The following is a 24,024-nucleotide window of genomic DNA, read 5'->3' as shown; positions in this document are numbered from 1 at the left end:
AATGCCATGCTGTGAATATGGGCTTTACTGTTAAGAAATTCAAAACCAGGGATGCCTGGGTGGCTCAGCAGCTGGGCATCTGCCTTCAGTTCAGGGCATGATCCCAGGATCCAGGATTAAGTCCCACATTGGGCTCCTTGCAGGAAGCCTGCTTCTCTCTCTGCCTATGTCTCTAACACACTCTCTCTCTCCGTGTCTCTCATGAATAAATAAAATCTTAAAAGAAAAAAAAAAAGAAAGAAATTCAAAACCATTAAGGATGTGTGAGCAGAGGATTGACATAATTCTATTTGTTTAGAAACATAGGCAGTGCTAGAATAGTCAGATGAGAGGAAACAAAATGCAGAGAATCAGTTAAAATATTATTAAAAGTACAAGAAAATACACAAGTGAAAAAAGCTATTTATAAAAACTTAAGGGGAATCCCCAGGTGGCGCAGCGGTTTAGCACCTGCCTTCGGCCCAGGGCATGATCCTGGAGACCCGGGATCGAGTCCCATGTTGGGCTCCCTGCGTGGAGCCTGCTTCTCCCTCTGCCTGTGTTTCTGCCTCTCTCTGTCTCTGTGCCTCTCATGAATAAATAAATAAATAAAATCTTTAAAAAAACAAAAAAAAAAACTTAGGGACAGGGATCCCTGGGTGGCGCAGTGGTTTAGTGCCTGCCTTTGGCCCAGGGCACGATCCTGGAGACCCAGGATCGAATCCCACGTCGGGCTCCCAGTGCATGGAGCCTGCTTCTCCCACTGCCTATGTCTCTGCCTCTCTCTCTCTCTCTCTCTCTGTGTGACTATCATAAATAAATAAATAAATAAATAAACAAAAAAAAAAAACTTAGGGTCGCCTGGGTAGCTCAGCTGTTGAGCATCTGCTTTCCACCCATGCATGATCCCGGAAGTTCCGGGACCAAGTCCCACATCAGGCTCCCTGTGAGGAGCCTGCCTCTTGGTCTCTCTTAAGTATATAAAATCTTAAAAAAATAATAAATTTATAGAATACTTAGAACTCAACCCTTTATTTATGAAAAGAAAACAAATTCCCACATTCCAATTAAAAACTATATTCATCCATATAGAGAAAAATGGAGAATATGCAACAAAAATGTCTACAGTGGCTCCTAATGGCAATGGGATTACAGATAGTACTCAATTTCTTTACAGTTTGCTTTATGAGTTTTTTACAAAGAATATACAACATTTTTGTAAAGGAGGGAGGGGTAATACCAAGAAAGCTATTTCTATTTTGAATGATAATGGAAGCCTGAAAAGGGCAAAAAGGGATTTTTTCATTTTTGTAGAGACAAGAAGGTAACCATGAACCTACTTTAAATCCATTCAAGTTTAAGTGCCAAAAGGAAATAGGAAACATACCCAGGTTTTAGCTACCTGTTTTGCTGAAAAGGAGTAATGTATGATAAATACAAGACAACATATTAAAACTTTCTTTACTTTAGCTACACTTAATATGGCCACCAACCTGAAGAAAGTAACAAGGCTTATTTTCATTTATTTTAGAACCTGTGTACTTTTGGGGCACCTGGTTGGCTCAGTGGGTGAGTCTGCCTTTGGCTCGGGTCATGATCACAGAGTCCTGGGATCAAGTCCCGCATCGGGCTCCCCACAGGGAGCCTGCTTCCCCCTCTACCTGTCTCTGCTTCTCTCTCTCTCATGAATAAATAAATAAAATCTTTAAAAAAGGAATATGTGGGTATTTGTTTTTTGTTTTTTTAAAGTACATTCCACATCCAGCATGGAACCTCAACACGGGGCTTTAACTCACAATTCTGAGCTCAAGACCTGAGTTGAGATCAAGAGTCTGGATGTTCAACTGACTAAGGCACCCAGGTGTCCAAGAACCTGTCCTCACTTCTAAAAGAGAGGACAAAAAAAAAAAAAAAGACACACAAAAAAATAAATAAATAAAAATAAAAGAGAGAACAACTCATTAAAAATGTGTAGTCTGAAATATTTTTTGATTTACAAAACTGCCTTAAATGAATTAGCACTGTTTTGAATAGACTTATACCAGTGTTCTCCCTGGTAAGTTAACCTTGTCCAGCCTCTCTCACTACCTTCATCCCAACCTGGAACAAACAAATCAACAGTCATCCACCTACTATGGGGAGATAAAAGACTTAAAATAACTATAAACTATAAAAATACCCTCATGCACTTTAGCCACAAGCACATATAATGACGATGATCTTGTGAAGCCCCATAGCAGATTCACTTGTAAGCATTTACACTGAAAGTGAAGTTGGCCTAGAAAAGAACACTATAAAAACATACCCCATTAGAAGCTTTCTTCTTTGCTTTCCACTCATCCAGTTGTGCCTTTGTCTTTGCGTCAACTTTAACAAGTAGCTTCTTTTCTCCTATCTGCAGGTCATGCAACAATCTGAGTGCACGGAGGGTAGACTCAGGTTCCTTATACTCACAGAAGCCAAAGGCTAGAAATGGATATAAAGAATTAGTGAAATATCAATTCAGCTGGGGGGGATGGGTAACTGAGTGACAAGCATTAAGGTGGGCATGTGATGTGATGAGCATTGAGTGTTATATGCAACTCAGGAATTACTGAAAACTATATCTGAAATTAATAATGTACTATACATATGCTAGAAATTGAATTTAAATTAAAAAAAGTTGTGAAAACAAAATATTTATGGAAAATTAAAATCACTAGAGACCAAATGTTATAATACTAGGTTATTCATGCTATCACTCTTCCTTTCCTTCAATTACCCTTGATGATTTTACTTTTAGCACCTTCAAACTACCAAAAGAAAAGAGAACAAAAATGGGAAGGAAGGAAAAAATCTAATTGGGCAAATTGCTACTTATTGGAAATGCTGATAAAATATTTAGTAGAACCAGCAAGTCATTGAGTCTTTTAATTATTTCCTGAATTCATTCCATCCAGACTTCCTAACAGCTACAAAGAAGTGACAACAGGTTCCCTGAACCTATTACAAGCACTTAAAAACTTTTTAAGATTTTATTTATTTATTCATGAAGGACAGAGAGAGAGACAGACAGACACAGAGGCCGAGGGAGAAGCAGACCCCATGCAGGGACCCCGACATGGGACTCAATCCCAGGTCTCCAGGATCACACCCTGTGTTGAAGATGGCGCTAAACTGCTGAAACACCCAGGTTGCCCATTTTTCCCTTTTTTTTTTTCATTTTTCTTTTTTTGAATAGCAGCTGCTTCTCCTGTTTGTTTTATAAATAATTTATTTATTTTAGAGACAGAGACAGAAAGATAGAGCGCAAGCAGAGAATCTCAAGCAGACTCCCTGCTCAGCAAGGAGCAACATGGAAATCAAGTCAGACGCCTTACCGACTCAACCACCCAGGGACCCCAAAGCACTTTCCAATTCTGAAAAATTAAACTACAAAAGTACTGACCTATTATCTGAGTTATACGTTTGATTTTTTTGTATCTGTTTAATTTTAATAACTAGTCACACCATTATTACTATGATTTAAATCAGAGATACTGGGATGCCTGGGTGGCTCAGCAGCTGAGCGTCTGCCTTCAGCTCGGGCTCAGGGCGGGCTGTGATCAAGTCCCTCATGGGCTCTCTGCAGGGAGCCTACTTCTCCCTCTGCCTATGTCTCTGCCTATCTCTCATGAATAAATAAATATTTTTTAAAAAATCAGAGATATTAAGATATACATTTTAAAGGAGGAATCTAAAAATTCAAAATAAATGAATCCAAATGTGTATCCAAATACATATAGTTAAGGACACAACCACACAGAGAGAAACTATTCTGAGTGATTTTAAAATAGCAAATCTGACCATAGGTTTAAGTGTGATGTATCTTAAGGATAGAAGCCTTTTACTAAAAAAGAAAAATTTCTATAATCATATTGCTGATGATAGTGTTGGTGTTATTAAGTATTAAACTGTTGTATTTGATGAAGCAAGCCAGTAATTATTTGTCTATCATCCCAATGTCCTTGAAACTCATTTTTTTCCCATTCCCATTTTCCCATTCCCATTTTCCCATTCCCATTCTCAGTATGGGAAAAAAAGAAAAGATATATGACAGAGAAGGTTAAATAAAAACCTTTATGTCCTGAATGTAAACTAATGTGTACTGGAAAAACACAAAAGCAAAGAATAAACAAGTGAGTTTTGTTTTTTTTTTTTAAGTACGTTTTAAAAAATATTTAAGTAATCTCTATACCCAACATGGGGTATCATGAGGCTTGAACTCACAGCCCCAAGAAAGAGTTGCATGCTCCTCTAACTGAGCCAGCCTGTCCTCCCAAGACTAAACAGACAAGTCTTATAAGGAGTATAACTAATTACCAGACTATGATTTCTTTTTTTAAGATTTTATTTGTTTATTTATGAGAGAGAGAGAGAGAGAGAAGGGGGGGGGGGGCAGAGGGAGGAGCAGGCTCTCTACAGGGAGCCTGATGCGGGATTCAATCCCAAGACCCCAGGATCACAACCTGAGCCAAAGGGAGACGCTCAATCACTGAGCCACCCAGGCACTCCACCAGACTACAATTTTTAAAGCAATTTCCCACTAAAAGGAACCAGAGTTCTTTAAAGAAATGGCTGATCCTAATTATGGGACAGAAAAACTTCTAGATAAGCTTAGATTCCAAATCCCAGATAATATTCCAGACAACAAGGTAACTATCAAAGGGAGTTAGGCTTTTGTCAAACCATTGGAAAGCTTGGAATTGCTTACAAATAATAAAAGGAGGAAATGGATAGAGTATAGGATAAGCACAACTGGCCATGGTTTGATAAATGTTAAGGCTAGGTGATAAGAATGTGGGAGTTCGTCATATTATTATAATTTTATAATATGTGGATGAACTTTCCGATAATACTGTTTAAAGAATGTACATCACACAGGTACTTTTACAACAAGTATGAAAAATAAGTTTGTTTCTAAGACTAATAGGTCATCTCACCACCTGTTCTGCTTTCTTCCTAAATCCTAACTGTTGAATGTTGATCATATATTACTGCTCTGAGGGAAAAAAAAAAAAAAGACTTTTCAAAATAGTATTGTAAAAAAAAAAAGTCTGAGTAATTTTTCCTCTCCTACCTTTCCTGTTAATACTTTCCCACTTTCTAATCTCAACTATCAGCTAAATCTTCCCAACTGCCTCTAATCCTTTTCCAATAAGAAGGAAGACAGAGTGTTGACAGAATATTCCCATGGTTCAGGGCAATGAGAGCAAAACATGCAACATGTAATTTATGCACACAGGTTAAAATGATCTCACAAAGAAAAAACTACCTACCTTGAAGTTTCCCAGATGCACCTTGTACTCTCTTCCAGCTCAAAACCAAGCCACATTTCTTAAAAACAAAATAAAGAAAAATGATCATTATCATTTAAAAAAATCAACTAATCAGTAATAAAAGTAAGAGCACAATCATATTTCCACCAGGAGAACATAAAAAACAAAAACAAAATCATATCAGGTTATTAAATTTCTTAAAATTCCATCCATTCCCACATATCCATTACATGAAAGAAAATAGATAATACAGTTAAAAGAAAAATATAAATTCTAACAAATTCTTATTTACAGGAAAATTGACTATCTTTTAGATTTTATTTATTTTAGGAGGAGGAGAGCACACAAGAGTGGGGAATCCCAAGCAGACTCCATGCTGATGAGTGTGGAGCCTAACTCAGGGCTCGATTTCACGATCCTGAGATTACAACCTGAGCCAAAAGCAAGAGTCAGATGCTCATCAACTGAGCCACTCAAGCACCCTTTGACTACCTTTTAATAAATTAGAAATTTTACAGCATTTTTATCCAACCCAAAATATATACATAAAAACAAAATTGCCAATATTATATTTAAAATAAACTATAATAAATTCATGTAAATACTATGAATCCAGAAAGATTATGTTTTAAAACACAGATATATTTTAAAGAACTTTTTCAAAGATTTTTTTTTTTTAAGATTTTATTTATTTGAGAGAGAGAGAGAGAGAGAGAGGCAGAGACAGAGGGAGAAGCAGGCTCCATGCAGGGAGCCCAACACCGGACTCAATCCCCCATCTCCAGGATCACACCCTAGGCCGAAGGTGGCGCCAAACCGCTGAGCCACCAGGGCTGCCCTCAAAGATTTTTTTTTTAAGTAATCTCTACACCCAATGTGGGGCTTGAACTCACAACTCTGAGATCAAGAGTCCCATGCTCTACTAGCTAAGCCAGCCAGGTACCCCAATATTATAAAGGACTTTTTAAAGATTTTATTTATTTGAGAGAGAGACACAGAAATAACAAGAGAGAGCATGAACAAGGAGAGGGAGAAGCAGGCATCTCGCTGAGCAGGGAGGGAACCCAATGCAGGTCTCAATCCCAGGACCCTGATATTATAACCTGAGCCATCCAGGCACCCCATAAAGGACTTTTAGTAACAGGAAAACGCTTGATAGGGAATGCAAAAATAACATGGGACATGAAATTACAGACATATAATAAGACTTTAACTATGTAAAGAAAAAAAAGTCCATAAAACAATGAAAAAGATTAATGGGGCAGGTTGAAGAGTAAAACATTACATTTTGTTTACATTCAAAGTTTTTAAATATATATATATATATTTTTAAGATTTATTTATTTAGGAGCACCTGAGAGGCTCAGCTGGTTAAGTGTCTGCATTTGTTCAGGTCATGATCTCAGGGTTCCGGGATCAAGCCCCGCATCCGGCTTCCTGCTGCACTCTCCCTCTGCCCTTCCCCTACATGTTCTGATGCTAACAAATAAATAAAATCTTAAAAAGATTTATTTGATAGCACATGAGGCCAAACAAGGAGAGAGGCACGGGGAGAGGGAGACAGTCTCAAGTAGACTCAACTGAGCAGGGAGCCTGACACAGGGCTTGATTGCAAAACCCGGAGATTATGACCTGAGCCAAAAGCAAGAGTCAGACACTTAGCCAACTCTGCCACTGAGGCATCCCAAACATTATTTCTAATTATTAAAAACTAGGTTAAAAAATATAGTTATTTGTGGAAAATGGTAAATGAAGATTGCCTGTCAAAGCTCAGAGAACACATGAATTTTTCACATCTCCCTTCAGAGAAACCAGTAAAATGATTATCAAAGAATATAAAAGATATAAACCCCTGAGGTCAGACACTGTATGAAAAAATAGCAGTAGAATTAAAATTTTGAAAAGAAAAAGGGCAAATAGAAAGATGGGAACTCATTCAAGTAGATTAGAAAAAAAAAAAGGCTGTAACTTCAAGTGTCTACAAATGAAAATATTGTTAAGAATTAGGCTAATTGGGGATCCCTGGGTGGCGCAGCGGTTTGGCGCCTGCCTTTGGCCCAGGGCGCGATCCTGGAGACCCGGGATCGAATCCCACATTGGGCTCCCGGTGCATGGAGCCTGCTTCTCCCTCTGCCGGTGTCTCTGCCTCTCTCTCTCTGTCTGTGTGACTGTCATAAATAAATAGATAGATAGATAGATAGATAGATAGATAGATAGATAGATAGATAGATAGATAGATAGATAAAAGAAATATTAAAAAAAAAAAGAATTAGGCTAATTGAAAAAAATAAAAATGAAAATAAAAATAAAAGAATTAGACTGATTCTACAAAGTCAGTGATCTAGGCTGGAGGTAAAAGGTATGCACAGTGGAGAATGGGGTGCATGGGGAGCATGAGGCTGGATAAAAACAGGTGCTTGCAAGGTACCTGGGTGGCTCAGTCAGTTAAGGATCTGGTCTTCAGCTCAGGTCATGATCTCAGGGTCCTGGGATCAAGCCCCACATCAGACTTCATGCTCAGCATGGAATCTGCTTCTCCCCTGCTCCTATTCCTTGTGTTCTCTCATTCAAATAAAATCTTTTTTTTTTTTAAAGATTTTATTTATTTATTCATGATGGGGGAGGGGGCAGAGACGCAGGCAGAGGGAGGAGCAGGCTCCATGCAGGGAGTCTGACCTGGGACTCCAGGATCACGCCCTGGGCGGAAGGCAGGTGCTTAAACCACTGAGCCACCCAGGCCGCCCTAAAATCTTTAAAAAAAAAAAAAAAAAAAAAAAAAAAAAACAGGTGCTTGCCTCACAATATGAATATGGAATAATCAAAGCCTCAGAGTTCTTTTTTTTTTTTTAAGATTTTATTTATTTATTCATGAGAGGCACAGAGAGAGAGAGAGGCAGAGACATAGGCTCTTCTGCAGGGAGCAGGCTCCATGCAGGGAGCCCTGAGCCTAATGAAGGCAGATGCTTAACCCCTGAGCCACCCAAGAGACCCAAAGGCTCAGAGTTCTTCAGGCAACTACTTTACTCTCCATCCCCAGAGAATATAACCTGCCGTCTTTACAAACAACTACACTATCCCTATCCTCAAGGAAGACAGAATAAAGCTAAGGTCTGAAGAAAGAGAACAGGCTTGATACAGAGCACCAGATAGATACAAAAGATCAGGATGGGATACAGAAAGGGTAACAAGAGAAGAAAGTAAGGTAGACAATACACTTTAATTCAGTTCTTCACCCTCAATCACATATAGGCCACCATATACTCACTAGGCATGAAACGAAGTTTGCTAGAGAAACAAATCAGCTCCAAAGAAAACTCCATATACTAACATTCAAAACCTCTAGCTGCTGGGTTGATTACCCCACAATGATGCTCAACATTTTATAAACCCAGCTTAGGCATACAAAAAGACTACTTTTTATTTTTTTAAGATTTTTTTTTCTTCAAGATTTTATTTATTTATTCATGAGAGACACAGAGAGAAAGGCAGAAACATAGGCAGAGGGAGAAGCAGGCTCCTTGCAAGCAGCCTGATGTGGGACTCGATCTCAGGACCCCAAGGATCAGGACCTAAGCCAAAGGCAGACAATTACTGAGCCACCAGGCATCCCTAAGATTTTACTTTTTAAATTAATCTCTAGGGATCCCTGGGTGGCACAGTGGTTTAGCGCCTGCTTTGGCCCAGGGCGCGATTCTGGAGACCTGGGATCAAGTCCCACATCGGGCTCCCGGTGCATGGAGCCTGCTTCTCCCTCTGCCTATGTCTCTGCCTCTCTCTCTCTCTGACTATCATAAATAAATAAAAATTTAAAAATTAATTAATTAATTAATTAATTAATTAATCTCTATATCCAAAATGGAGTTTGAACTCACAACCTCAAATCAAGAGTCACATGCTCCACCGACCCAGTCAGCCAGGTACCCCTAAAAAACTTTTAATCCCTAACTCTTAAATATAAAGATAATCAAGGATCACTAGATATTTAAGGAATGCCTTAAAAGAAAAATGAAAGAGATAAATTCAGGAATAAAACTTAAAAACAAAACACTCTGCTGTACATGTAAGTCAAAAATAGGTTTCAAAAGAGGTTTTTGAGGCACCTGGGTGGCTCAGTTGCTTAAGTGGCTTTTGATTTCAACTCAGGTCTTTATCATGGGATCATAGGTTCAGGCTCTATGTTGAGCTCCAAGCTGGGCATGGAGCCTACTTAATAGAAAGAGTGGGCAGCCCACTGGCTCAGCGGATTAGCACCGCCTTCAGCCCAGGGCATGATCCTGGAAACCCAGGATTAAGTCCCACGTCAGCTCCCTACATGGAACCTGCTTCTCCCTCTACCTGTGTCTCTGCCTCTGTCTCTCATGAATAAATAAATAAGATCTTAAAAAAAAAAGAGAGAGAAGAGGTTCCAAAATAGAATATATATATAAAATCTCCACACACCGGCACAAAAATATTCACAGCATCATTATTCATAATAACCAAAAAGTAGAAATAACTCCATTGTCTCTTAAGTTATGAATGGATAAACAAAAAATGATATATTCATTAAATAGAATATTTATTCATAAAAAGAAACAAAATACTGTCATAAGCTACAATATAGATGAAGCCTAAAAATATATTAAAAAAAACAAAACATGAAAGCGATACATATTCTATGATTCTGCTTATTATGTATGATGCCCAGAATAGGCAAATCTACATGGACAGAAGGCAGGATGGTGGTTGCCATATGCTGGGGAGGGAAGAGAACGAGACGTGATTTACTGAGTAGAGGGTTTCTACTTGGGGTGATGAAAATGTTCCAAAATTAAGACAGTGGTGATGTTTGTGCAACTTTCTGAATATACTAAAAACCACTGGATTATGCTTTATAAAAGGGTGAATTTTATGGTTTATGAATAATATCACAGTAAAGAGTTTTTTAAAAATGCCCTCCATTTGAGGGAAAAAATTGGCATTATCTTGTAAAAGTGAAGATAAACCTGTCCTAAAACTCCGAAATTCCACTTCTAAGAGAATTACATGAAGAAATTCTTTCACGTTCACTGAGGAAAACAGGATATTACCAATAATAACACAGCAAAACATAATATCAAGAATAGAAACAATCCATATGACTATCATTAGAAAATTGACGATTCAGGGACAGCTGAGTGGCTCAGCAGTTGAGCGCCTGCCTTCAGCTCAGGATGTGATCCCAGAGTTCTGGGATTGAGTCCCGTATCAGGCTCTTGCATTATGCCTGCTTCTCCTCCCTCTGCCTGTGTCTCTGCCTCTCTCTGTCCTCTCATGAATAAATAAATAAAATCTTAAAAAAAAAAAAAAAAGAAAATTGACAATTCATGGTACATTTCAACGATGCAATGATATATAGAAGTGGTAAATAATCTAGTTATATATATATGTTGGGTGAAAAAAGCAAGTTATGAAGAAGTACAGAATTAAAACTTATGAATTATAAATTTTTATGAATACATTAACATGTAATTAAAGTAAAAACCACATACAGGAATGATAAACACCAAATTTAGGATAGTGGATTACCTCTGGTTAGACTATTCATTCAAGATTTTGCAGAATGAAATTTTTAAAATAAAAAGGAGAAAATAATTAGAAATCCTTTTTCTGCCTTTTCATACATTTGAAATCCAAAACAATAAAATTAAAATGAGAACAGTTTAACTTACAGCAAGGAGCTGTCTTATAAGCATGTCGGAGGCTTTCTCAGAAATGTTGCCAACAAAAACTGTTGTAGTGGGACCACAATTTTCATCATTTTCTTTAGCCTTTAAGCCTGGGTGATCCTTTCTTGCTCCCAAATGCTTTCCAACCATGGACACAGTGGGTACTAAAACCTAGAGTGAAGAAAAGCAATAAAATTTGAGCTGGCTATTACGTTTCCTATCATATTTAATGTAACTTTATTCTAAAAACAATTTTAAAGTAGAAAATATATAGCATATTACTATTAAAGGTTCTACATACTTAATCTAAAGCTTCTATCACATTTTTCATTAATGCAAATTCATTCATGACAAGTAAAAATCCACTACTGGATTACCTTTCTCTTATTAGAAAGATTTATTTGAGAGAGAACAGGGGCAGAGGGACAGAGAGAATCTCAAGCAGACTCCCATGGAGCCTGATGTGGAGCTAATGAGCCCTGATTTCTAGTAACCCTGACATCATGACCTGAGCCAAAATCAAAAGTCAGACATTTTTAACCAACTGAACTACCCAAGCACTCCAGATTACCCTTCTTTGGAAATTAACTTGGAATAGCAAATAAAGATAAATTGGATAGAGAATTTTTTTAATTTTAAGACAAAATTTAAAATATCCAAAACATCATAAGTCATTTAAAATTATCAAATAGGGCAGCCCTGGTGGCTCAGTGGTTTAGCGCCATCTTCAGCCCAGGGCATGATCCTGGAGACCTGGGATCAAGTCCCAGGTCAGGCTCCCTGCATGGAGCCTGCTTCTCCCTCTGCCTGTGTCTGCCTCTCTCTCTCTCTCTCTGTCTCTCATGAATAAATAAAATCTTTTTAAAAATTAAATAAATAAATAAAATAAAATTATCAAATATATCCAGGAGTTTCTTCAAAATTTTACTCTATACTAACATAACAGCAAGTTTCAGGGCACTTGGGTGGCTTAATCAGTTGGGTGTCAGACTCTTAATTTCAGCTCAGGTTATGACCACAAGGTTGTGGGACAGAGCCCCACAAAAGACTCTACCCTCAGGAGGGAGTCTGCTTCTCCACCTCAATCTCACTCTGCCTCCAAAACCACGTTTCTTTCCAAAATAAATAAATCCAAAAAGAATTTTTTTAAATAAAAGTAAATGTCAATCATCACCACTAATCCTCTGATAGAGTATTTGAATACTCTCATAACACTCTCCAACATTTAAATTTTACTATGCAGTTAATTGCATTTTTTAATTTTCCCTTTCTAACTTTCAACTTCCCAGAGGAAGGAACAGTCTTACTCATTTTTATATCTGGAATTGAATTTAGCAAAACATCCAGAGCAGGCACGGAATAAATAATGGTGAACTGAGGGAACTGCTCCAAACCCCAAGTCCCACCTTTTCCTAGGCTGAAATGCAAGAGGTTAAGAGTACCTATCATGTGCAGGTTTTACAAAACAGCCAAACAATGGGTATCCAATGCAAGAAAAATTAGACACCCTCTTGGTCTGAAAAAAACATATCTTCTTAGAGGTCTGCCTCATAGCAGACTCCTGTTTGCCCACAGAATTACCATCTCCTTTTTATTATGAATAACTCCCCCCTCCCTCCCTTTACAAAATCCACAGCTAAAATAACAGTTAAAAGTAATGAGATCTACCCTCTATCATAGTCGAATTCCAAATGAAGCCTGATACTCTACCACTTAACTCAAAGAAAAATTCTGGTTAAACAGTTCAAGAGGAAGAGAAGGTTATTATTTATTCATGTGTTACAGCATATTAGCATTATGAAGTAAGATGCTTAGAGTGTACAAATGCTTTGACAAATGTGAAGAATTAAGACTTAAAAAGACTGAATAATGAAACATTTTAAAAGAATAAAGGCTTCAAGAAAACTGTTTTTTAACCTCTGGTTACAGATATCATACCAGAGGACAGAGAAAAAAGTTTGGAAGGCACTAAAAATTATGCAGGTGAAAGTAAAGAATGGAAATATATTCAATACAAATTTTATTTCAAAATTTAAATTTTTACTAGGATCACTTCTATAGTTTTTTTTTCTATGAGGTTATTAAATGTGTCAGATCATTCTATCTCCTATGATCAAGACAAGAAGAAGGAGTGATTAAAGAACCAATCTAAAATAACAAGTGTATGAAAAGTCTAGAGAATTTGAGGTGAATCATAAAACCATTTATTGGGGGTGCCTATTTTAAGGGCAATTGCATACTATGCATAGCTGAGTGAAAATGATACTCAAGTAGTATGGTATACATGGATGCTATCACTCTCAATTATTCTTTTGAACACTTAATTTATCTAAGTTAATCAAGTGTTTTTTAGCTTTAAAGGCAATAGCCCTACTGTATCTCCTAATTCCTCCTTAAAATTATACTTACAGTTGGAGCAGGAGCCATAATGCTCATTGGTACAGGAATCATTGGGGTCCCTAAGAAGAAAGCATAATAAATCTTATGAATATAAGCATATGAGACTATACTCTATATCAATTACATGGCACGCAAGTAGGTATCTTCACTCAGTCAATTTAAGTAGAAATGTATGAGTAATGAAAATGAGATATTGATGAATGCCTTATTTTCAAAAGCAATATGGCACAGGTCTATTAAAACTTAACACGACACCAAAAACTACTCTAAAAGACTACCACCACAACATGCTTTTGTATCAGGAGTTTAAAAATCTGGATAGTTACTGATTCATGTTCATCTGATTCGGGACATCCTGAAAGCCAGTAACATACACAAATACAGATCCACCTATGAGTAAACAATGGTATTAACAAACCTTTTTTTTTTTTTAAGATTTTGTTTATTTATTCATAGAGATACGCACAGAGAGAGAGAGAGAAGCAGAGACACAGGCAGAGAGAAGCAGGCTCCATACAGGAAGCTTGATGTGGGACTTGATCCCAGGTCTCCAGGATCACACCCCAGGCTGCAGGCAGTGCTAAACCGCTGTGCCACCGGGTCTGCCCCTATTAACAAACCTTTAAAGGTTACAAAAAAAAGTTATCAAATGAGAAATTAATCTGGAAACCTAAAAAGAATTTTGTTATTGCTTGTTCTTTAAGAAAAACAAGGGGATCCCTGGGTGGCGCAGCGGTTTGGCGCCTGCCTTTGGCCCAGGACGCGATCCTAGAGACCCGGGATCGAATCCCACGTCGGGCTCCCTGCACGGAGCCTGCTTCTCCCTCTGCCTGTGTCTCTGCCTCTCTCTCTCTCTGTGACTATCATAAATAAATAAATAATTTTAAAAAAAAAGAGTTGAGAGAGAATGTATATTAAAAAAAGAAAAAAAAAACGAAAAAAAAAACAAGCAATATCACCAATAATCTCAGTCAGTATCAAAGAAAAACTCGGGATCCCTGGGTGGCGCAGTGGTTTGGCGCCTGCCTTTGGCCCAGGGCGCGATCCTGGAGACCCGGGATCGAATCCCATGTCGGGCTCCCGGTGCATGGAGCCTGCTTCTCCTTCTGCCTATGTCTCTGCCTCTCTCTCTCTCTCTTTCTCTCTCTCTCTCTCTCTGTGTGACTATCATAAATAAATAAATAATTAAAAAAAAGAATAAAATCTCTAAGACCATCTGCTGCACTAAGAGTCAATGGGCATCTTAGTGATACGTGCATTTTTGTTTTCAACCACATTGCTTGCCAATCAATAACTACTATAGGGTATTCTTGTGCATATAACTAATGAAAAAATCTTTGCAAATGACGTATCAGATAAAGGGCTAGTTTCCAAGATCTATAAAGAACTTATTAAACTCAACAGCAAAGAAACAAATAATCCAATCATGAAATGGGCAAAAGACATGAACAGAAATCTCACAGAGGAAGACACAGACATGGCCAACAAGCACATGAGAAAATGCTCCGCATCACTTGCCATCAGAGAAATACAAATCAAAACCACAATGAGATACAACCTCACACCAGTGAGAATGGGGAAAATTAACAAAGCAGGAAACCACAAATGTTGGAGAGGATGCGGAGAAAAGGGAACCCTCTTACACTGTTGGTGGGAATGTGAACTGGTGCAGCCACTCTGGAAAACTGTGTGGAGGTTCCTCAAAGAATTAAAAATAGATCTGCCCTACGACCCAGCTTTTGCACTGTTGGGGATTTACCCCAAAGATACAGATGCAGTGAAACGCCGGGACACCTGCACCCCGATGTTTCTAGCAGCAATGTCCACAATAGCCAAACTGTGGAAGGAGCCTCGATGTCCATCGAAAGATGGATAAAGATGTGGTTTATGTATACAATGGAATATTACTCAGCCATTAGATAAATGATGAATACCCACCATTTGCTTCGACATGGATGGAACTGGAGGGTATTATGCTGAGTGAAATAAGTCAATCAGAGAAGGACAAACATTATGTGTTCTCATTCATTTGGGGAATATAAATAATAGTGAAAGGGAATAGAGGGGAAGGGAGAAGAAATGGGTAGGAAATATCAGAAAGGGAGACAGAACATGAAGACTCCTAACTCTGGGAAACGAACTAGGGGTGGTGGAAGGGGAGGAGGGTAGGGGGTGGGGGTGACTGGTTGGTGGGCACTGAGGGGGGCACTTGACGGGATGAGCACTGGGTGTTATTCTGTATGTTGGCAAATTGAACACCAATAAAAAATAAATTTATTAAAAAAAATCTTACCATCTGAGCACTAAGAAAAAGAATGCAATAAGGGCAAAAACTAATGAAAGACTTACTTTTCTACTATAAATTTTAAAACGCTTCTAAACATATCTCAAAGAAATTCTGAAATCATTCTTTGGTTCAAATTTAACATCAATTTATGAGAATTCTCCAACTAAGACTGGTAATAAAATCTTAAACATTTAACACTATCCATTTATTTTCTAACCTAAATTGTTTTTTGAATGAGAAAAATCAAGATTCCTATCATTAAGTCAACAGAACACTGCACAAAATAGAAAAAAAGACAGAGATGCCTGGCTGGCTTAGTTGGAGAAGCATGTAACGTTTGATCTCAGGATCACGAGTTCAAGCCCCACGTCAGGTGTAGAGATTACTTCTGTAAGTAAATATGCACGTAAACTTTTTAAAAAGGAAAGAAAAAGACAGAGTTCAACTCTTGGTTCTATTACATCTAGCTATGCAAACTTGAACAAGCTAAGCTGTTCAAGCTGCAGTTTCCTCAATTCTCATGAGTTAATTTCTTTGGAGCACCAATGAGACAGATCATTTATGTGTAGCAGTTGAATACAGTACATGCTCAAAACTATAATTCATCAATCTGTATATCTAAGTTTTTCACTTTTAAGTTTCAAAGCAAAAAAAGTCCTTCCCCTTTATCAACTGTAAACTACATGGCACCTTTCCCATAGGTGAATTTTCTATTAAAGAAAAGTTCAGAAAAAGACGTAGTGGGGTAAGAAATGTTTTTTTGAGTTTTTTTTTTTTTTTCTTTTTTGGGTAGGGGGTTATGTAAGCTCTACAACCAACATGGGACTCAAATTCACAACCCTGAGATCAAGAGTCACATGCTCTGAGCCAGCCAGGCATCCCATTTTTTTTTCCTTTTTAACAGTTACTAAATGTTTAATAGTTATGTTTCCTACCTCAACTTACTAATATCCTGCAATACAGAATTCACAATTCACAATGGAAAATGTATTGTTACTCATTACAAAGATCTACACGTGCTAAAGTGAAAAGAAGCAAAATACACAAAGCGTGAACAGTGTAGTACTAGTTGAGTTTTTAAAAACACAGAAGTAGGAAAAGGGTAAACAAAAGCAAACACACCAGGATATGCAAAGTGTTTGTCTCTGGAGTGTTACAAACTAGAAGCTGATACAAAAAGCTGTTAGGGGAAGGAAATTCTCAGGAATGTGAAAGAGGGGATGGACTTCCTTCTGTTCTATGCATATTACTTTTTAGGGAAATTTTATGGTTATTTTTCCAAATTGATTTTCTAATTTAATATAGAATGTGACCATTACATTTAGAGTTCAATTAATCACACTAATAGGCAAGACAAGAAAATTACACATGAACATGGGTATTATGGTCTTGAATTACCACCCTAGTTTAGCATACTATTTCATTATTTACCTTTTAAAGTATTGATGCTACACAAAGAATGTAGAATGAGGTGTAACCAAACTCTGATTTATCATACAAATATATTTCCCTAAACAGAAATGACAGTATATGCTGTTATACAGAATCAGAATTAGCACGTTACCATTCTGAATAAATGCCCACATTACTATGGCATTGACCAGTCAAAAAGAAAAACTGATGAGATGCCTGGGTAGTTCATCAGTTGAGCGTCTGCCTTCAGCTCAGGTCCTGATCAGGTCCGGGGACCAAGTCCCACATCTGGCTCCTTGTGAGGAGCCTGCTTCTCTGTCTTTCTATGTCTCTGCCTCTTTCTGTGTCTCTCATGAATGAATGAATACACACACACACACACACACACACACACACACTAAAAAAACTGACAATCTGGTTTTGAGGTCTCCTGACCCATCTTAAAAAATTATGCAGGGAGTAGTCTTATCAGACATAGGTTTCATTTATCTTCTACTTCTGTTTTAATAATTTGGCATAATGTTCATCACAAAATGTCATATTTAGTGTTTGCTCTTCAAAATTCAAAGGAATTTAAAAACTTTTCTATAAAACCAATTTATTAGGAAGGAAATTTAAGGTACTGATTTTTCTGTCACTTTTCCTGATTCTAAAAGATTAAGCTTCATTCCCAATCCCTTAATTTTCTTCACAAAGGAATAAAACGTAAACTATTCTTCCCTATAAAACTATAACACAACCGTTTTGTTTTTAGGAAGGATCATGGTTACTAGTAAAGGCCATCAAAAACATATCTTATGAGACTAAATTGATTAACAAAATCAGGATATATGAACCTCCCAAAAATTGATGCCAAAACAAAAGTGGCTCTCAGGACACCATCCTTCTTATATTATTAATCTGTTAGATGGTTGACAACTAACTTTATTCAGTTTTCTGTTAACATTATTCTCTCAATCCCCCTATTCAGCAGGAATTCCTTTATACATTATAGAACAACTCAATTACTGACTAAAATTCAGTAAGTGTTCTATGAAATAATAAACTGGTTTAGATTTAAATTTAAATATGTATTTCATTTTTATTTTTAGATTGATTCTCTTTCTTTCTTTTCAGGGTCCTGGTATCATGACCTAAGCTGAAGGCAGATGCTTAACGGAACTGAGCCACCCAGGAGCCCCTAAATACGTATTTCAAACTATATTCCTGGAAAGAGGTAGTAATAAATACACATCCATGATTACCTAGGACAGCTTAAAACAAGTTGCTACAAGCATAAATGTCCTAAAAATTTGTACAAATATTGCATTCTACTCCATAATGTGTATAAGTACTTGTTCTAACTTTCAGAAGAATGATTTACCCCCAAATTCCTGAAGTGCTAAATGATATTCCAAAAACACTGCCATGTTTATCTGTGGCTTTAGCACTGCTATATACTTGATCTAGAAGTTAGGAGGCCCCCAAAGCTGAGTCTCTAGAATATACATGTTATGAATCAACAACCTTGGGGCACCTGGCTAGCTCAGTGGCTGAGCATCTGCCTTGGGCTCGGGGCGTGATCCCAGGTCCCCTGCAGGGAACCTCCTTCTCCCTCTATGTCTCTGCCTCTCTGTGTCTCTCGTGAATAAATAAATAAAATCTTAAAAAAAAGGGATCCCTGGGTGGCGCAGCGGTTTAGCGCCTGTCTTTGGCCCAGGGCGCGATCCTGGAGACCCAGGATCGAATCCCACATCGGGCTCCCGGTGCATGGAGCCTGCTTCTCCCTCTGCCTGTGTCTTTGCCTCTCTCTCCCTCTCTCTCTCTGTGACTATCATAAATAAATAAAAATTAAAAAAAAAAAAACTATATGGAAGAAAAAAAGAAATGGATGAGCCTATTTCATTTCCCTCTTTCAGTAAGGGAATAACAATGGTTATGTGGGAATGTGGGCAAAATTTTTCACTGTATACCTTTTTAACTACGGAATTGTATGAATTAGTATATATTTGCTGGTTTACTTTATTTTTTAAATAAAGGGATTTTTTTAATCTTCCCAGATTAATTTGATACTCAATTTGATATGAAAAGTACTGTCATAGAATAAGACATCACATTTAAAGAAAAATGCTAACATGTTTACTACTAACACAGTCACATACATTATCACTTTCCTAAAGTTTATACTATTATAACAAAAGTATAGGCTAAAAAAACAACAGTATCCAAAAACTTACCTGGAGGTACAGGTGGAGGAAAACCAGGAAATTGTGGGGGTGGGATCCCTGGTGGGAGTGCTGGGATTCCCATGGGAGGGCGATTCAAATGAGGGGGGAAAGACATTCTTACTGCAGCGGTCTAAAGAAAAAAATCATGACAAATCATTTTATTTGAAAACTTTGCAATTTGATATGCCTGGTTTGTTGGCCTTCATTTTTAGAGTATCTGCAAAATTCTAAAGTTTTCTTACCCAAAGGAGTTGGCAAAGACCCTCTTTTCTCTGTCTGTCCATTGAGAATTTTTAAAACTTAGATCTTTTCTAAAATAAGTTCCCAAAATGTACACGATCTAAATTCAGGATAGACTCCTACAATCATATGGGAATACATATAAAGGAAGAAAAAAATTTTGAGGTTCAGTTAATATCCAAAAATTAAATACCAAACATCAATGAATCTTTTTAAACCAAACTCAGAATCCAGGAAGATTATCTAAGGTTTTTTTCTTTAAATGTTCTGATGCATTTTTCTACATACATCAGCACCCTGAAAACTAAATGTACCAAGTTACACAATATTTGTTGACTCAATGTTGGCCAGTTCCTCAAGGACAAATGAATGTCTCAGTGAACCATAAACCTGAGAGGGAAGAAACCTCCTGACATCAGGTCACATACTAACTACTCAGATATAAAGAAAACATACAATTTGTGACAATGAGAAAATATGTAACTTTTATTAAACTTAAAAGTCAACTTCCTAACCATTCTTGAATGAAATTCAATGAATGAAATTCAAGAATCAGAACTTAGCATTTGATTTCTTTGAATATTAGAATATACTGTACTGTTTAAATGGTTTGATATTACTTAAAAGAAAGTTAATTTTGTCCTTTAGTTAAATGAATATAAGTATTTAAGACTCCCCAAGCACCAAATTTTGTATCTTCATCAACATACTTGAATGTCCAGAACTGTTAGAAAAAGTATAAAAATTCTATTAGGATATCCTAGGAGGATTCCATGCACCAATTCAAAGAAGCAGCCAAAATAAGTGATCTCATACCAGTAATGGCACTAAATAGCAGTGATTTGATCAACAGGAGATATGTCTGTCGGGCACTAGGAAAAATTCCCCCTACACTCTGTAACTGAAGGAGTCTAGAGTTGTTTGAAGTTTTTAAAAAGAATCTGTCTCTATTTTTGGTCTATTTCATACATTGATTTACTCACCCTTCAGAAGAGAGAAGATAAAAAGTGCATGTCTTCCACTTCCTCGCCCCCTAATCCCAACAGTTTGGTATATATCGTTGTATTCTTCTAAATACCTTTCTATACACAAACTAACATATAATTATTTGTGTTTTTCTGCAAACAATATAATCATACTATACTGTTAGGTACATTTCTCCCTCATTATCATTAACATCTCATCAGTTCATATAGTTCTATTCCAACCTTTATAATACGGTAAACTACTACAAGCATATAATAATTATTCATTCAACATGGATGGTTGGATCCACATTTTGCCTCTTATAATACTGAACATTCTTGGACATATAAATCTATGCACCTGTGCAAGTAACTCTCTTATGCAGATTAGTACTATATGTATCTACACTTTACCTCCGAATCATCCTCCAAAACTAGCGCACAAATCCACATCCCCACCACCAATATATGGGTATGCCCTTTGCTCAGATCTTCACCATTGTTAGAGTAAATCAGTGTTTAAATTATAACAATCTGAAAACTAAAAAATACTCCCATTTTAATGTACATTTCCTTAATCTCTCTTGAATATTTTTACCTGTTTATCAGACATTTCTTTAAAACAGTCTTAGAAAAGTATGTCCTTCAGGCTCACAGCTGTTCTTCCTCAGTATTCTTTTGACTTAATAAGTTAGGATAATATTCTATAAAATCTTAACTTCAATTTCAGAAAACACAGTACACTTAAAATATTTAGAAAGTTTTTTTTATAAAAAATATTTAGAAAGTTTTACAAACAAAATAGATTCCTAAAATTCCATATACTTAGAAAATAAGATAGTAGAAATGCCTTAAAATATTTAGTATCAGTATAAATTAAAAAGGGAATTTTTAAGTAATATTTTTGTAATACTTTTTCTCCAAAAACAAAACAAAACAAAAATTCTATATAAAGGGGGTGAGTGTATCTCCTTTTAAAAGAGGGAAAAAGGGGGATCTCTGGGTGGCTCAGCGGTTTGGCGCCTGCCTTTGGTCCAGGGCGCGATCCTGGAGTCCCGGGATCGAGACCCGCGTCGGGCTCCCGGCATGGAGCCTGCTTCTCCCTCCTCCCGTGTCTCTGCCTCTCTCTCTCTCTATGTCTATCATAAAATAAATAAATCTTTAAAAAAAAAAAAGAGGGCTACTATCCTACTTCCACAAACTCTTCTATTATCATTATTCTTTATCATTATTCTATCTTAGCACTTTCTTAGGAGGGCAGTTGAAATTAATACCTGTCAGATAAATTAATTAATCAATGAATGAATCAGTAAACCAATTTATTAGGACGCTCCCATGTACCAAGTACTATGCCAGTAATGAAGCAGTGCCTAGCTTCACAATGTTTACAAAGACTGGAGCATAAAATTCATCTCTAGAATCATTTATTGTCAAGTACTAGCTATAACTATTACTTTTTAGAAACCTAGGTTCTTGGTGTTTATATTTCATAGCTTTTAAATGTATAATTTCTTCCGTACAAATTAACCAGATTGTTTTAGTGTATGCCAATGTATCCATTCCATTCACTTCTAATTTTTCTATGTTCTACATCTCTTTCATTTAGAACTGTTCAAAACTTGCTTATTCATAAGTGAACTTCAAAGGTGTCTAATAATTTTATCTTAATTAAGGTTATAGTTCCTCCTATGGTCAGAAAACTACAATTCTGGTGATCACTGGTAAATAATATAAAAAATCACTTCAAAAAATAAATAAAAATCACTTTAAACATCCTAAAATAGGAGTATCAACCACTTTTTTCAAAATGAACTTTTATGTTTTGACATGTGAAAATGAGAATAAACTTTTATAACCATAAAACAAAGCTTATCAGTTCTTAACTACAGTTGATAAATTGTAATACTCTCATCACAAATTATAGAGATTCAAAGTTGGCAGGTTCTTTGCAGAATAAAGTAGGGAAGAGAATTAGGGAGTTCTTTAGTTAAATATGGTAGGCCTCACCAAGAAGGTAGGTAAATTGACCTCCAAAGGGGCCAAGGCAGAGAAGCCTTGTATCTGGAGGCAATAGCCTTCCAAAAAAAAAAAAAGGAAACAAATGCAAAGAGCCTGAGTTGGGCATGGAGTGCTTGTGGGAGGAAAGCAAGGCCAATAGCTGGAGCAGAGTACTTGAGGAAAGTCAAAGATAAATGCCAAGTATTACTTGAGGGGGGGGGTTCAGAGAATGTAGTACTTTGTAGGCCACTGTAAAGGTTTTGATCTTTACTCTGCATGAGATGGAAAACATTAGAAAGGCTTCTGACCTGACTTATATTTTAAGTGTCACTGGCCACTGTAGAACTGGAGACTGGGGATCCCTGGGTGGCGCAGCGGTTTGGCGCCTGCCTTTGGCCCAGGGCGTGATCCTGGAGACCTGGGATCGAATCCCACGTCAGGCTCCTGGTGCATGGAGCCTGCTTCTCCCTCTGCCTATGTCTCTGCCTCTCTCTCTCTATGACTCATAAATAAATTAAAAAAAAAAAATTTTAAAAAAGAACTGGAGACTGGAGAACAAGGGGCGATACAGGAGACTACTGCAATAATGAGACAAGAGAGGGTGGCCTGGAATAGGTGGCAGTGGTTAAAGTGTTAGATTCAGGGAATCCCTTGGCACCTGCCTTCGGCCCAGGGCGTCATCCTGGAGTCCCGGGATCGAGTCCCACATCGGGCTCCCTGCATGGAGCCTGCTTCTCCCTCTGCCTGTGTCTCTGCCTCTCTCTCTCTGTCTCTCATGAGTAAATTAAAAAAAAAAAAAAAGTGTTAGATTCAGGATGTAGTACTTTGAAGGTAGCCAATTTCTGCTAAGGGAGTGTGGAGTTTAAGAAAGATGCAATAATTATTTTATTTGAAAAAATAAAAATAATAATAATTATTTTATTTGCACTGAGATGATTTAAATAACATTTAAAAATACTTGTATTTTTTTACTTTTTTCATTTTCACTTTGGAGTGCTTCACTTTTAAAAGGTTCAAAGCATTTTTACCTGCTAGGTATGAAACCTTATGGCCTAAAGTAACAAAAACAAGCAACTATGATGCAAGTATTATCTCTAGTGTTGCAATGGTCATACAGGTTTATTATACATTTGTCAAAATTCACTGAAATTAAAATCGGTGTATTTTATTGCATCCAAATTTTATCTCAATAAATCTAGTCCCCATCCAAAAAAAAACCTTTAAAAAAAAGAAAACTTTTAAATAAGATTTCTCTTTAGCACTCATAATATACATGCTTTTTTTTTTTCACTTTTTCCTCTTTACACTTTTAAATCACTGCTTTTTTCCTACACCATTAACTGCTTACAACCACTGCAGATTTATCCCAAGAGAAAACGAATGATTTCACCAGGAATAGATATACTGGCTAACCCCATCAGGGCACTGTATGTCAAATTTCTGAATGCTAAGAGGCAAATGAACCAACAGATTCTTCTTAGTAAACATTTATACAACTCATTCATTCATTCAACAAATATCTAGCTCCAATTTTGTGTCAGGTTCTTTTCT

At 37.0% G+C, this 24,024-nt stretch overlaps 1 protein-coding gene across 3 annotated transcripts in view; it reads right to left on the bottom strand.

Annotated features, from left to right (window-relative positions):
* RBM25 (RNA binding motif protein 25) overlaps positions 1 to 24,024 on the bottom strand; it is a 52,642-nt gene that overhangs the window by 24,350 nt on the left and 4,268 nt on the right. For 2 of the 3 annotated variants that reach the window (XM_077909894.1, XM_077909892.1), the window contains exons 2-7: positions 19,513 to 19,629; positions 19,280 to 19,400; positions 13,373 to 13,422; positions 10,967 to 11,134; positions 5,277 to 5,334; positions 2,285 to 2,445 (exon numbers count right to left, since the gene is read on the bottom strand). In XM_077909894.1, the coding sequence (XP_077766020.1) occupies positions 2,285 to 2,445; positions 5,277 to 5,334; positions 10,967 to 11,134; positions 13,373 to 13,422; positions 19,280 to 19,400; positions 19,513 to 19,554 (600 nt within the window). In that variant the 5' untranslated portion in view covers positions 19,555 to 19,629. The remainder of the gene's footprint in view (positions 1 to 2,284; positions 2,446 to 5,276; positions 5,335 to 10,966; positions 11,135 to 13,372; positions 13,423 to 19,279; positions 19,401 to 19,512; positions 19,630 to 24,024) is intronic. The other variant, XM_077909893.1, reaches the window with a different exon arrangement.

This window comes from Canis aureus, chromosome 9 (assembly GCF_053574225.1).
Source record: "Canis aureus isolate CA01 chromosome 9, VMU_Caureus_v.1.0, whole genome shotgun sequence".
In the NCBI taxonomy this organism is placed as follows: domain Eukaryota; kingdom Metazoa; phylum Chordata; class Mammalia; order Carnivora; family Canidae; genus Canis; species Canis aureus.
This window is presented reverse-complemented; position numbering and strand designations above follow the sequence as displayed.